This window comes from Ruditapes philippinarum, unplaced genomic scaffold (assembly GCF_026571515.1).
Source record: "Ruditapes philippinarum isolate M1 unplaced genomic scaffold, ASM2657151v2 ctg937_1_1_1_1, whole genome shotgun sequence".
NCBI lineage: Eukaryota > Metazoa > Mollusca > Bivalvia > Venerida > Veneridae > Ruditapes > Ruditapes philippinarum.
In genome coordinates, this window is record NW_026861665.1 from 84543 (window position 1) to 101614 (window position 17072).

General features: G+C 33.2%; 1 protein-coding gene across 1 annotated transcript; it reads right to left on the bottom strand.

The window, feature by feature from the left end:
• Positions 1-1708: 1708 nt before the first annotated feature.
• Positions 1709-10803, bottom strand: LOC132716461 (carbohydrate sulfotransferase 9-like). Its single transcript, XM_060699744.1, has 2 exons — positions 10783-10803; positions 1709-2837 (listed from the first exon to the last, which is right to left on the bottom strand). The coding sequence occupies exons 1-2, from the start codon at positions 10801-10803 to the stop codon at positions 1713-1715; spliced, it is 1146 nt and encodes a 381-aa protein (XP_060555727.1). The 3' UTR covers positions 1709-1712.
• Positions 10804-17072: the final 6269 nt, after the last annotated feature.

Below are 17072 nucleotides of genomic sequence, written 5' to 3' on the forward strand. Positions count from 1 at the left end.
AAGTACATATTTCAATATGTATTCAAGGTTTATGTTATTCTTAATCAAAACAAATATGAATAAGAAAGTTATTTATTACACTTGAAATCAGTTTATGTAACAGTTTTTATTCTTACTTTCAACGGATAATTGTGCTGATTTAAGACCATATGTTTCGTAGTCAACAAGGTTTTTGTTATTCTATAGGATTGTTGATGCAACTTGATGCAACAGTTTGAATGTTTACTTTATTTATTTCACGCCTTATGAATAAAATATAACATGTATGACCAATGAACATTACCAGTACACTTTCAGTGTTCCAGTAGAAATAATTGTTTGGTCCAATCGTATTAATTTAGCCTCGTTTTCATCCCCAGAGCAGAATAAGTCCATACCAAATCCGTATCACACCCCATTTATCTTCGTGTTCCTTTTCAGAGTCCAAATCTTTTTGCACCCCACTTGCTCTCGTTCTCATATTTTGAGAGTCATTAATCCATATCAAATCCGTATTGTAATTAAAGTAACAATCTGAAAGTTAAGTCAAAATGTCAATAAAACCGTGGTGTGAAATAAAGAGGTGGTCATTTGACGTGATTGAGAACAATCCTGATCCAATTGGACTCATACACAAATGCTAAAATATGATTAACAAGATCAACAAGTAAAGGCGGCGTTCAATGAACGCAACCCCCACACTACTCAGCAACAAGAACCAGTGGCAAGGAGCCCAGGCGGACCCAAACAAAAACAGAACACAAGACATAGCACGGACAGGCTAATCACTAAAATGCAGATAATTTGCAACCGATACGAAATTCAAAGAAAACAAACAAACGATTGAAAAATAGGCCCACAAAGTCAAAGGGCACAGGGGAAGGGTACAGGAAACCGGGGGAAGGGGTATACCCCTTTATTTCGTCCGATATAGTTTTTACATCTGGTTGTGTACTCGTCAAATATTGGACTAAACAATGTATTATAACCTCATACAATATCAGAATTATGTTGAAGACTGTGATATACTTGTACCCTGTGTTTTATAGAGACATATATCTACTTTGTAAACTATTGTCTTCGGTAAGAGTAAGGTATATTGATATATTAACCTAGTATTCTAGTGCACTTGCATTCATAAATTGTTATTTCAAAATAAAGAATGTATTTAAGGCAATAATGAGCTTCTAAATTTATAAAACATGACATGATGGGAATAAAAAGTAATCTTTGTTTAAATGAGGTTAATGTTTAATTTAAAGTTGGTCCAGAGCAATAACTTGTGTGTAAAATTTCAGATTTTTTGGTAAATCCATTTTTCAAGAATAATTATCCTTATTGCCCATCCAAATTATATTAAGGAATTGCGACTTAATATATTGAAGGTTTGACATGGACAGACCCGTGAAAAGCTCTTAGTAGAATTATTTTGCATACTGTTGTCGTTTACGGAATATAATTTTGAGAAACATTAACTTATTATTCTATTATTAAAGTACATTTAATAATAAAAATACTTAACCTTTATGTTGGTTAACAATATGCCCAAGTGATAAAGAAATATAGTGGAGAAATCTCTGAGCATAAAACAAGTAACTAATTTGAAGTAAACTAATAAATACAGGTAAAGCGTTCACGACTTTTAATTTTAACTACGACCAAAGCAATAATATTAATATTGAATATTAATAAACCATCATTTTTTTCAACTAAACAAGTACATTAAATTAAATTCAATCAAGGCCGATGAAATAGTTATATGTGTCTGGTACTTTGGGTGAAACTTTTTTGTCAAATAACCATGTAGGACTCTCGTCATATCCAAATAACAAACAGTCTTCTCTGACAAAAGTTTTCAATCGTTCTAAATATCTCAAAGGAACGGTAGAATATGCCTGTACCATCGCTTCATGTTTTTGAGCTTTAACTGTTGTAGTATTATACACAACCGACATTTGTTTAGCTTTTTCTAGTTCCTGTATAAAATCATCGTGGTTAATACTCATATTCTTGGAAAATGGCATGTCAACATGTTTAGATATGACTGCTGTTATTTGGAAGTACCTCCACGCCCTTTGGTAAAGGGTAAATATCTCAATATGTGATCCATTTATCTTCTTCAGGGTTAAGTTAAAATATTTCATTGCTGAAAATAAATTTGTCTTTTTTCCTAGATCTTCCCGAGATTTCTTAATAATATTTCGGTTGTTCCATTCATTTTTCAGATAAGCAAAGTCTGATGACATTGTTTCTAATTTACCAATAAAATCAAAGTCATATCTACAAGGATTGCACGTGGCAGCCATTGGTCTGATATGTACGTCCATTTTGTAACCAACTTCAAATTCTTCCACAACATATCGTATAAACTCAGAAAACTTTACATCGTGGCCGAATTCTAGACTGTCCTTTGATGGATTCTCTCTAAATTTTCTTGCGATAGTGGTACCTATTGGATGCCAATATCCTTTTGGGAAATAAAACTTATTTGAATATGTAGAAAATAATCGACCATATGGTTCTCTCACAAAGAGAAACTTGTAAGAATTTCTAATTGCGACTTTTTTCCTTTGATACGGCAACGCCCCGATTCTTTTTGAAGAATTTCTTAAACAATCGTTATCGCAATGAAATATTTTGTTAAGAGTGTCCATCGTATATGTGGAGCCTGCTTTACTTACTCGACAATATAGTATTGTTTGATTAGGCGTCATTAATGCCCTAAGTATACTTTTACGTAACTTCCCGTGCATGTATCTTTCGTTTCTGGTGAGGTTTTTGATTGAAAAGTAACACTGCTGTTCTAGAAATTTCTTTCTTCTGGCATTTCTTGCTTGAATTTCTTCAAAGTCATAAACCTACAAAAAAAGAAAGAATGTGTTTGGAGATAATCTACATCACTGCAGTATTTCAAAGATTAACCCCAGTTCTATTGAATGTGCCCAGCTCCTAATTTGACACAATATATTAAAAGGAAAGCGACATACACCGGCATGTAGGTAGGTAAGTAGTTCGGTCGGTCAGTCGGTTGGTAGAATCCGTCAATTTTATTCTAACATGATAATGGTTTAAAGAACAACAAGAATGTTTATTAAATGCTAATATTTAACTTCTTCTACAGGCGCTTGATACAAATAATGTCACATTTCTTTCAAATTAAACATTAAGTAACTCACTTCCGATTTTTTTCCAGACGGTTACAACTTGTTTAGCAACTCCTATAGGCTAACAGATATTAAAACTTATTTTCACAATAACAAGGTATTATGACGGTATAAGGTTTATTAAATATATTTTTTATGGAAAGCGATATGGGACCCTTCCGCCGTTACTATATAATTCAATGTAAATTTCTAATGGCGGAATTATTGACGTGTATGATTCTTACCTTCAGAGGAAAGATCAAGACAAAAGATTTGATATTAAAATAATCTGCCTTTGTTATGAATGAATTACCAATGTAGTTAACACATAAAGTTGAGAAAAAAAGAACCCATAACGACAAAAATGATAGTGCTGCACACTATGTTTGATTGCGCCTATTCATAGACGGTATTTGAAAGTGCAAGCTGCCATCTATACTCCATAGCACCGGATTTAGCAGAACTTTAAGTTAAACATGTTACGGTAAACTTTTGAATTTAGAACTATACACAGATGTGTTCATAAAAGTTAATATGATTTGAATTGAACACAGAACTGGATTATTTTTGTATCCGACCAATTTGATTCTTATTTACAATGGTGTCAGAGAAAACTATAGGCCTCAACAGACGGTAGGATTTTGAAGTACAGCACCAATACAAACAAATCTTAATGTGTGACGGCTACTTCTTCTTGAATTCGAACAACTTAATACTAATTATTCAGGAAAGAACATGTTTTTAATTCTTGTTGTATATACCGCGATAATAGAGAAGAGTTACTTCCCTTACCGGATGTGACGGTAATGCATACATAAATTCACTATCAAGACAATAAAATGAATACAAGAACAAAAATTGAGATTAATTCTCGCAGCGGGATTTCAAAGTGAATATATTGATTAGATTTTCTCTAATACTAGGATAAAAATCTAGTATCTAAATCAAATTTTATTATTTTATAAACACCCATACACACTGAAATTACCTAAAATATATTTAAATGGTCATTTTCTAGTTTTCTGTGTGATTTTCTGTCATTTAGAAAGTTCCGGCGTATTTGTGACAAACATGAAAATAAGATTGCCATTTTTTTAATGATTTTTTTTCAAGCTTTAATAGAACAACAGCAGAATGCATTCCGTCAATACTTACTGATTCTTTTTCTATATGCCATAAAAAATCTTTCAAAGGACCGATGAAGGATATAATTTTATTAATATTCCTGAAAGAACGAAAACCATGAGGCAATGACATTTATAACTTTTGATTCGCAACAGACGATAATAAGATAATTCTGATATAACAAATCTATTTTTCACACCGTATTACCGGCTGCAGTGATGGCAGATCACTGCAGTGATGGCAGATAGCTGAAATTACCGCTCGGTACAGGTAGGTTATAAATTTGGTTGGTATTATTATATTACACAAATACGGCCTATTTCATTGCTATGAAACTATTGTCCATTGACTGAAGATACTATTAGGTAATTTTGGACTCGTTTTTTCCTGTTTTTAGACTATTTTGAGCAGGTTAAAAAGTGACAGCTTCGGAAAAATCCGTGAAAATGTCTGTTTTTTGTTCAAAATATCTCAAGTTTGAACTAAATGGCAGGATTCGTGTTATTAATAAAGACGTTTATCCATTGGGGTCACGCAAGCCAAATATCTATCCCGTGAGTCTTTTCTTGAAAATTTTACAGACGTTCAATCTGCTCCGAACGAAGAAAAAAATGCTGCTGTTGTAGGCAGATACTTATTTTAAATGCTGCCGTCGATGGCAGAAATACCATGAAAGTGGCTAACATTCTGACAGAAAATCAAGGTCAATATTTTATCAATTCCTCTATTCTTTGCGCCTTTTTAGTCGGAATTGAGACGTTAAACTATCATTTCTTATATTTTCTCAAGATAGAAAAGTTATTAATGCGGTATATGCATCGAAAAATATTTTTAGCACCAAGCAGATACAATACAAAATGTGATGATTCTGTGCGACCAAATAGCACTATAAATAGAGCAATTAAGATGAAAAAATTCAATTTTCTATATTCATGCATGTGTGCTTGATCTGCTGTGTCTGTCAGTTACATGCATACAATACCATATGTATCTTAAGTTTTGACCAGTTTATGTGTTAAATTTGCCATATTTTCAATTTTTCAGACTGCAACAAGAATTTTCAACATAGCAAGAAAAGAAAAAGACGTGCATAATCCTCATACTGCCATGTATGCATATATCAAGTTTCATTGAAATATTTTCAGTATTATTTAAGTTATCACTGGATCCAGTTTATGTGTTAAATTTGCCTTATTTTTAGACTATTTGTTGCCATAGCAACCAGAATTTTCAACATAGGAAGAAAATAAAAAGAAGTGCATAATCTCCATACTGCCATCCATGCATATATCAAGTTTCATTAAAATATTTTCAGTACTTTTTGAGTTATCACTGGATCCAGTTTATGTGTTAAATTTACCATATTTTCAGACTATTAGTTGCCATAGCAACCAGAATTTTCAACATAGGAAGAAAAGAAAATAACGTGCATAATCTCCATACTGCCATCTACCCATATATCAAGTTTCATAAAAATATTTTCAGTACTTTTTGCGTTATCGCGGGATCCAGCTTTGTGGACGGACGGACTGACGGACTGACAGACAGACGGACGTTCTAACAGGAGAGTAATTATGTGGCAACTCTATTGTTGTCTCTATTGTTCTTCTTAGCCACACAAAAGAAAATAGCCACATAAAAGCATTACGGAATGAATGACATCAAAGAGAAAGAACAGTTACCTATTGTCCCTCTAGCCACATAATTATTGTCCTGTGAGTGCGGACAGACTGACAGACGGACAGACAGACGGACGGAGGGTAAACCTAAAGTCCCCTCCGGTTAAACCGGTAGGGACTAATAAGTTACTAAATCGAGGTAATAACGGGAAGATTATTATGCCCCCACCTCGAAGAAGAGGGGGTATATTGCTTTGCACTTGTCGGTCCGTCAGTCCGTCGGTCCGTAGACCAAATGGTTTCCTAGTGATAACTAAAGAACCCTTAGGCCTAGGAACTTCAAACTTGGTATGATGATTGGTCATGACCAGTAGATGGCCCCTATTGATTTTGGGGTCAAGAGGTTAAAGGTCAAGGTCACATTGACCTTGTAAGCAAAAATGGTTTCCGATCAATAACTAAAGAACATTAAGGCCTAGGAACTTCAAACTTGGTATGGTGATTGGTCATGACCAGTAGATGACCCCTATTGATTTTGGGGTCACAGGGTCAAAGGTCAAGGTCACATTGACCTCTTAGATAAAAACAGTTTCCGATCAATAATTACAGAACCCTTAGGCCTAGGAACTTCAAACTTGGTATGGTGATTGGTTATTACCAGTAGATGACCCCTATTGATTTTGGGGTCAAGGGGTCAAGGTCACATTGACCTTGTAGGTAAAAACGGTTACCGATCAATAACTAAAGAACCTTTAGGCCTAGGGACTTCAAACTTGATATGGTGATTGGTCATGATCAGAAAATGACCCCTATTGATTTTAGAATCAAGGGGTCAAAGGTCAAGGTCACATTGACCTTGTAAGCAAAAACGGTTTCCGATCAATAACTAAAGAACCTTAAGGCCTAGGAACTTCAAACATTGTATGGTGATTGGTTATGGCCAGCAGATGACCCCTATTGATTTTTGGATCAAGGGGTCAAAGGTCAAGGTCACATTGACCTTGTAAGTAAAAACGGTTTCCGATCAATAACTAAAGAACCTTAGGCCTAGGATCTTCAATCTTGATATGGTGATTGATCATGATCAGAAGATGACCCCTATTGACTTTGGGGTCAAGGGGTCAAAGATCAAGGTCACATTACCTCTTAGGTAAAAACGGTTTCCGATCAATAACTAAAGAACGCTTAGGCCTAGAAACTTTAAACTTGGTATGGTGATTTGTCATTGCCAGCAGATAACCCCTATTGATTTTGGGGTCAAGGGGTCCAAGGTCAAGGTCACATTGACCTTGTAGGTAAAAACGGTTTCCGATCAATAACTAAAGAACGCTGAGGCCTAGGAACTTCAAACTTTGTATGATGATTGGTCATGACCAGTAGATGACCCCTATTGATTTTGGGGTCAAGGGGTCAATGTCATATTGACCTTGTACTTAATGACGGTTTCTGACCAATAACTCAACAACTCAAGTTGCCTTGGTTGATATTTTATATTAAACTAAAAATGCTTTTGGTATACACATTTGAAGGTCTTATGTAATATAACAACTTGCCTGTCATTAATGAGGCCTACATGATTCATAACATTTATGCATATATTATTTGGTAAGATTTGTAATAACTTAAATTGCTGCACACAACCTATGGGGCCAAAATAATTATTACCTTGTGACTAGTCATGACCAGTAGATACTAGATAACCCTTATTGTTTGTTCACTGGGTCAGAAGTCATGCATAATAACCTGATCACACGACTAATTGGCTGCCGATAGGGGGCATACATGTTTTACAAACATATCTTGTTAACCTTGCAACTGAACATCAGTGTATCATACAACAATTATGTTCCGGTAATGTAAAATAGACATTTAGATAATATTATCGACAGTTCAAATATTTTTCTATATCATCAAAATCTTGAAAAACACGACAACGTTGATTCATTTCTTTAAATTTTCATGTTTGAAACCGCGTTGTAGTTTGCCTTTGAGTTACATTTACTATGCTAAAATATTAACAACAGTACTAACAATAAGTTGGACATACAACGCGATTTCAAACATGAAAATTTAAAAAAAAAAATTAATTTTAATATAGGAAAATATTTGAACTGTCGATAATATTATCTTAATCTCCATTTAACATTTACATACATTGTTTTATGATACACTGATGTTCACAGATCTTGTCAGTTGCAAGGTTAACAGTCTTCCCTTTATTACCTCGATTTAGTAACTTATATTCTGCAGCATTAGCGCCGACTAAGTCAATTTCAGATTTAATATGTCATAAAGCGATGAACATTATTACCTCGAGAAAATAATGCCATATGAAAGCAAATAAATATCCACTTACTGAAACTACACCTGTAATATGCAAATGGCGTTATGTCTTGAAAATGCAGTGAATTATGCGCTGCTAAACTAAAGATACATATGGTATTGTATGTGTGTAACTGACAGACACAACAGATCAAGCACACATGCATGAATATAGATAAATGAATTTCTTCATCTTAATTGCTCTATTCATAGTGCAATTTGGTCGTACTGAATCATCACATTTTGTATTGTATCTGCGTGTTGCTAAAAATCTTTTTCGATGCACATACCGGATTAATAACTTTTCTTTCTTAAAAAAATATTAGAAATGATAGTTTAACGTCTCAATTCCGACTAAAAGGGCGCTAAGAATAGAGAAATTGATAAAATATTGACCTTGATTTTCTGTCAGAATGTTAGCCACTTTCATGGTATTTCTGCCATCGACGGCAGCATTTAAAATAAATATCTGCCTACAACGGTAGCATTTTTTCTTCCACCGGACCAGATTGAACGTCTGTAAAACTGTCAAGAAAAGACTCACGGGATAGATATTTGGCTTGCGTGACCCCAATGGATGAACGTCTACATTAATAACACGAAATCCTGCCATTTAGTTCAAACTTGAGATATTTTGAACAAAAAACAGACATTTTCACGGATTTTTCCGAAGCTGTCACTTTTTAACCTGCTCAAAATAGTCTAAAAAAGGAAAAACGAGTCCAAAATTACCTAATAGTATCTCCAGTCAATGGGCAATAGTTTCATAGCAATGAAATGGGCCGTACTTGTGTAATATAATAATACCAACCAAATTTATAACCTACCTGTACTTAGCGGTAAATTTCAGCTATCTGCATCACTGCAGTGATCTGCCATCACTGCCGCCGGTAATACGGTGTGTTTTATATGATTATAAAAATTAAGACCTTTTCCCAGTAACTTATTTCTTAAATAAATAGATGTGTATATATATAAGCCACTTGGCTGTAACATATTAATTAACAGAATGCATTGTGGCACTTGGCTGTGATATCATAAATCACCAGGGCGCATATTTTAGAGTTATAACATTATATCAGATAACGTCACCTTTGTTAGTTGTCAAAATATTTATGGTTCGAATATGGATCATCCTTGGGTCTTTATTGGTCATGCCTTACTGATTTGATACTCCAGAATGACGATCAACTGGCAGTCAAAAGTACGAAAAAAATATTCAGTTAATAACGAATTCCTGTTTACTGTCTCACAACTTGTTTTTTTAGTGAATTTTATAAACAAAATATTTGATAAGCAGAGTATGAATTAAATAAAAGTATCAAGTTGAAAATATTTCTTTACCAGCTTTAATATATTGGCGAGATGTGCGATCTTTTAAGAGTGCCTTTTTTGCCGACACAAATAGTATAAAGTCTTGTACATTCAAAATAATTTTTACTTTTTATGCCTTAACATTTTTTTTTGAAATTACATAGATTCATATCTTATACTGTATTACTTTCTCTTAGTAATGCCTAAATCAAAATAATTTTTAATCAACCAGTATCTTGCAATTAATTATTACGCAGCCGTTTTTCGAAACAACAGAATACTTACATTTTTGAATTTCAAAATATCTCTTGGGTATTGTATATTAGCAGATATCTACATCTCTGGAATTAGCAAGTTAGTACGATTTAACTGCCTGGTTAAACACGGTGCGACAATTTTCATTATTTAGAATCAAACGAAAATGGTAACCATGATCAATTATCCAGCCATATTGTCTAGTTTAAAACAAATCGTTAACCTTATTATAGTAAACATTTTTATTCATTTGACCTTTCCTTTTTGTAGTATCTTATTCAATTACACAAAATTTTGGCAATTTCAATCTGCTAATCTTACAAGAGAAAGGATTAAGATCTTTATATCCCTCTATAATTGTACTTAATCGTATCGGCAATGTCCACCGTATCCCCCAATGACGTCATCCAAGGGCGACAACTTGAATCCAGTCTTAAATGAAAGGGTCTATAGACCTCCCACACTAACGGGTGACAGATTCCCCAATTAATTCGTAATAATATGTTTAATGAATAAAATTCCTGAATAATTAGGGCTAAAATGTAAACATAGTAGTAAGATGATGTAAAAGGGATGTTAAAAACTCTTGGGTAGCCCCCAAGTTGTGGTATGTTCGAATCCCAAATTACACACAAAATGGTTATAGACTAAATTTGTTGTAAATTTTGTTGAGACAATTTTGAAATGGAAAGAAATAAATAAAAAAATACAAAAAATGTAAATAAATAAATAAATAAATAAATAGAAAATGATAATAATAATGAAAATAATAATAATAATAATAATAATAAAATAATTAAAGAAATAATGATATTAAAATCATAATAATAATAATAATAACAACAACAACAACAACAACAACAACAACAACAACAATAATAATAATAATAATAATAAAAGTAAATATCAACACCCCCAACCCCCACCCAAAAAATAAATAAATAAATAATTAAAAAGATAAGAATAAATTAAATACAACAACAAAACGAATTCATGAAATATAATGATAATACAGATATTCTTACCTCTTGGTGCACTGTTGTCATGTTGTGTCTTGTTATGCTCCGGTTGCTGTCATCATAATGTTTAATTGAATCTGATATGAAAGAAAATATTATTATAAAAGTTACTGCTATGTATTTTTAATTTAGTTGGTTGAATCAAAAGTCACAGCTATATAAACTAGACATTGATATCGCCATATCTTACTGTATCCCCCGGGCCATAACACATAATCGAACCCTAATGCAATAGACAAGATTTTGACAAACACTGTTTTACTATGCAATGATAAAACTCTAATTAACATCTATTTTTGAGAGTTTTGACACAGTTTTAACTATCTAGAAATAATTGTGTGCATTTTGTGATTTTCGCTCTTTTAGGAAATATACAAACACATTTTCTTCATAAAATATGTTTAAACTATTCTTTTTGAAACAACTCAAATATTAATTTTGTAAGCTGCAAGCAACAGATAGTTGGCTTAATAGATATTAATTATCACTGATTGACAGAAATAAAAGAAATACACACCGTTTGTAGTAGAGAAGTATATCACTACAACATATCCCATCAGAATAAGGAAGAACAGCGATCTGTATTTTTTAATTCGTGCTCCATGTTCCATTTTAAAAATTTCAAAATTCGACTTCCAGTTATTGCCTTTTTTCATATAAGATTTACTTAAAAACCAAAATGCGGTCGTATTGTAGTTTTGTATAAGCTTAACGTACGTACGTATCATTTTGAAAGATTAATAAAACTACATTTACACTTGTAGTTGATCCCTGACATTTAGTCGGTTCACTCTTTTTAATAAATACACTGTACAAGTAGCTTGTGTCCACGCGCCTTATTAAAGTGTTTGTTTATCAGCTTTTCAATAACAATACAATTTCAGTGTACTTAAACCACATTTGTACATAATTTTTATTTGGTTAAAGTTTAGACATAGAAAATAAAAGAAGCCTAAAATGTGTTTTTTTAAACGTAGAAAAGATCAAACAGAATGAAAACTGGTTTATAGAATAAAAATAAATTCTAGTGCAGAAGAACGAAAATAGTGTCCCTAATTTTGCTCTTTTTTATTTATTTTTTTCCGCCACCACATCACTATCCTGACTTTATCTTTGTGTAATTTAAAGTTATAAACAATTATGAAATATATCATACTTTAGATACAATGTATTTTGCATGAACTTAATAAAAGTTTCACGCGCTAATTTCATTTATTTTTGTTTACTTGAAAATACATTTTGTTAAATCTTCATGCAATTCTTTTGATATTTACTGAATTTATTTCTGGCTTGCTGTCTTTAGCTTACATGAATCATGTATGTAAAATGAGCCGCGTCACGACAAAACCAACAATGGGTTTGCGACCAGCATGGATCCAGACCAGCATGCGCATCCGAGCAGTCTGATCAGGATCCATGCTGTTCGCTTACAAACCCTATAACAAGTAGAGAAACTGATAGCGAACAACATGGATCCTGATCAGACTGCGCGGATGCACAGGCTGGTCTTGATCCATGCTGGTCGCAAACCCATTATGTTGGTTTTGTCATGACGTGGCTCAAATAATCTTTACATTACGTAAAACTGATACATTACATTATATAAGAACTCTTTGCAAGCGTCATTGCAGGACATTTTAGGCTTAGCAAAGGCATCATTACGGTGGCACAAATGTGACATGTGTGTGTTTTTATTTATCTCGTGGCCACGAGATACTATGTCGTGGCCACGAGTTACTAAGTCGTGGCCACGAGTTACTAAGTCGTGGCCACGAGATAGCTAAGTCGTGGCCACGAGATACTATGTCGTGGCCACGAGTTACTAAGTCGTGGCCACGAGTTACTAAGTCGTGGCCACGAGATAGCTAAGTCGTGGCCACGAGATACTATGTCGTGGCCACGAGTTACTAAGTCGTGGCCACGAGATAGCTAAGTCGTGGCCACGAGATAATTAACCAATCAGAATACACTATATATATTATGAATTTTTAAACTTAACAACTTACTTTTACATGCAACATTAATCTTTGAAAATACTGAAGATATTCACTTTGAACTTGTCTTTAGGATCATATTAGAAAGTCACCTTCCAAGGCCCATCAGACATTAATTTTGACTATAGCTCTTTGTTGGGACAATTTTGTGATCGAATTGGTCAGTTTGTACGTACTACGGCCTGTTAACCTTGTTTATACGATAACATGAGAAGGAATAAGTCCTGGTTTATTTTATTTGGAAGGGACATTGCCCATGGACAGTAGATAGCCTATAAGGTAAAATCCTTGTCTGATGAATAATTTAGAAGGGATAAGCCATGGTTTATATAACCCAGAAAGATCATTGCACCTGATCAGTAGATGACATCTAATAATTTCGAGGTCATTGGGTCAAAAATCAGGGTCACAGTGACGCTAAATGTAAAATTATTGACCAGTCAATAAGTTGTATAAATGGCACTTTTACAGGCTGGTGAAGTAGGGGCATCCTTGTACTATAGCACATGTCTAGTTAATTAGGGAAATTCATATAAATGGTGTAATCTGATTGGTTATTTATCTCGTGGCCACGACTTAGTAACTCGTGGCCACGACTTAGTAACTCGTGGCCACGACATAGTATCTCGTGGCCACGACTTAGCTATCTCGTGGCCACGACTTAGTAACTCGTGGCCACGACATAGTATCTCGTGGCCACGACTTAGCTATCTCGTGGGCACGACTTACTAACTCGTGGCCACGACATAGTGTCTCGTGGCCACGACTTAGCTATCTCGTGGCCACGACTTAGCTATCTCGTGGCCACGACTTAGTAAATCGTGGCCACGAGATAAATAAAAACACACACATGTCACCTTTGTGCCACCGTACATCATCAATCTAAAGAAAATCTCAAATATTAATATTCACTACAGTGTTGGAGAACTACCTTTAGACGCTTGCAGAAATCATGATCACAATGTAGAAAAATATCACTTTTTTCACCGATTCTTACATTTTATATTCATTCATAAATAAATGAATTAGACATTTTAAAGTTCATTCCGACGGGGGAAAAGGCGAGATTTTAGCATATAATCATTCAAGCGCCTTGTCCGGTATGTACCGGAATGCGGTATTTAGAAGGCTGCTCCAACACCTTTTTTAGTCTCATTCAATATTAAATAGTACTTTAGATACATATGCAAACTTTGCTTACAGAGATCTGTGTATGTAAAGAAATAAGATCTTCTGTTGGTTTACATTCTGTTTTAATCTTTAGTTAACTTTGGCATTTTAACTGATATCTGCACACATTGTAATAAGCCTTTTGTTATATATGAAAGTTATTTGGAAAGTAACAAAACAAAGAATATAAAAACCAAACAACTTTTATTGTTTATATGTAACACCAGATTTAAGGGGTTTTGATCAACGTAGCTATCTTTAAAATTTAAAGCCATATGAAGACGCCTGTTAATGTTTACCAGTTATCATTATATTTTTATTTAAATTTTGGACTTTGCTTATATCGGTGCTAGGAGGGGGGGGGGGGGGGGGGTGGCGTGAACGGTATATTGCATGGACTTTCCGCTGCGTGCCATGAATAGGCTCAACCACGTTGGATCTGCTACATTTTCATTTTTTTCCATTTTTTTTTGTCTTTTAGGTTTCAGGTCTATCTTTTTGTTATTTGGATGCCCTTTAAAAATAAAAGTAAAAAGTGTTTTATGCGAATGGGCATCTCTAAGGATTTTATAGGCATATTGCTTTAAGCTCGCAATAACGTGATTGACATACTTTTCAATCAGTTATTGGAATGAAAATGATGTTAAGTTGACTACTTTTGTTCATTGATATAAAGTGATTTTAAATAATAAGAAAACATAATAATTCTATAATTCGTAATTTATTCTTTAATTTTGATAATTCTATTCTAAAGATATCAATTCTATTTTGCTGATTATTCTTTGATGATCAAAATGTTTCTTTTTACAATCTTTTGTTTCTTTTATTTTGAAATTGCAACATTTAATGTTTTTCACTGCATGGCAAAAACAACAACAAAATAACAAAAACAGTTCTGAAGCAATGTGCGAAGAACTCGTTTCATATTCAAAAATTTAAATTAGTTTTCGGATGAGATGCAATTCTTCATGCTCATATTACAAATTAATGGAACAGCGGGTTGTTTCAGAATTTAATTAGATTTTTCATCTGCTCACTAACCAATCAAGACCAAATATATTTTATTTGCATATGTTAATAAAGCCTTTCTGACGTGTTTGACAGCCTTTGTATAAATTAAAACATGCAAAAAACGGAATTGTGAGACGATGTGTGCATTTGCAGATTCATTTATTTTTTGTGATATTATTGAAAATAGAGAACTTTTAAAATATCCTTTAATGGTGTACAGACTATTACAAGTCTTATTTAACGAATGTGTAGGAGGTAATTTAACACAGTTTCTGAAAATAAAAATGATTTGTTCGGAATCAATCTGATTTTACCTTCCTTTGTTTCCTTTTACTGACGGCGATTTTTTTTTGTAGGAACACATTGATTAGAAAATCTTTCAAACAGATACAATGTATTATTCTGAAACAGCGCTTGTTATCTCAATAAACTGTGCTCTGTGCGAATACTTTGTTTTCAGATTTTTTTCTTAGACTAAACGTTATAGACCCTTTCATTTAAAAACGGTTTTAAGTTGTCGCCCTTGGATGACGTCATTATTTTTAGATGTGACGACACATGAAGGTATTTTGTAAAAAAGATTAAGTAAAACTATAATTTATCATACAAAAATATTATATGCGTGTACCATTGATCTTTTTAAAAAAAATATTTTTATCAATAATCGCGTCTTTATTTGCATGTGTCATAGGTGGTGGTGGTATTGGTAGTTTTCACTCCGGATCACGGCAGTAAGCCACATTGAATTCACCAGAGCACAGTTCAACCAACGCATTGTTCCTGGGCAGTTTAACAGTAATTGTTGCCTTCATTTTCGCAATGACCTGAAACTTCTGTACATGTAGAAAGGATTTAATAATCATTCACAACGAAAGTGACCTGTGCCGTCCGGGAATCGAGCCCGGATCACCCGATTCACAGTCCAACGCTCTTCCTATTGAGCTAACCGGACGACTACATGTGTCATATTTTTGAAACCAATAATATATTGAAATAAGAAATACTGGCTTTGCAAACATGATTAAAATTGTAATATAATACATGTATAATTTGGAACTTTTTGTATGAATTAACAATGTTTCACAGAATAAATAATATGCGTATATTTCACATAGAATAGAGAGAAATAAGAATCCTTAAAGAAAGCCCAACACGGCAAAATGGAAAATGTTGCAGGCTCCGTTTGATTGAGCCTGTTCTAGGACGGTACTGTCAAGTGCAAACTACCGTCCACGCCCCCTAGCACCAGCTTAAGCAGAATTCAACATTTAACATGAACTGGTAAAAAATAACACCTGTTATATTTAGATATATTTAGAATGTATAACTAATAAGTTATTTCAATATCTAATTATCTTCAGCTCGTCAAGTTCTTTATACGTGCATGATTGTATTTTTTCTATTTCAATGTGTACCTAATTTTGATTTGAAAACTTGATAAAGATTTAAGCTTTCTTTGCAAGTATTTTACATATAATAATACTATTATCATTTATTTAGATAAAAAATAACCTTATTTGTAACAAATAGTTCTGTTTCAGTATTAATTACTTTATAATTTTACTTAAATTAGCCAGATTAATAAAACTAGACTTCCAACTTTCTTTTTTACAAGATAAACCATTTTTCTTTGAAATATGTTTTTCTTTCAAAATATTTCCCGCGTTTTTCTTTCACACAAATTTTCACGTTTTACACTTTGAGAGTTTAGAACCCAATTTATAATGATTATGATATAAGAACTATTTTGTTTTATTTCTTATTGTTTTTGTCCAATTCGCACTATTGTTTATAAATATAACAGTAATGGAAATAATAGTTTCATTTTCGATTTTCTTCATACCTAAAGAAATGTAAGTCTATAATTCACAGGACAAAATGTACACAAGTTGTTCGAAGCATGTCAAAAGTCAGACAACATGTTATTTTTTACAATGATATTAAGGTCTAATGTCGATATAAATACCATGATTGTAACGCATATAAGGAAACGAAACCTAAGACTAGTATTTTGCTTGATGTTATGGAAAAATTTGAATATCAACATCTACTTATACAAGGCGAAATGGTACAATATTAAAGAACAAAATGTAAACTGAGCACGCAATGAATGCATACATT

Coding starts and splice junctions, on each gene's coding strand:
- LOC132716461 (XM_060699744.1), bottom strand. CDS start 10,803: ATGACAACAGTGCACCAAGAG. Junction 2,838..10,782: donor TGACAACAGTGCACCAAGAG/GTAAGAATATCT, acceptor CTTTTTTTGTAG/GTTTATGACTTTGAAGAAAT.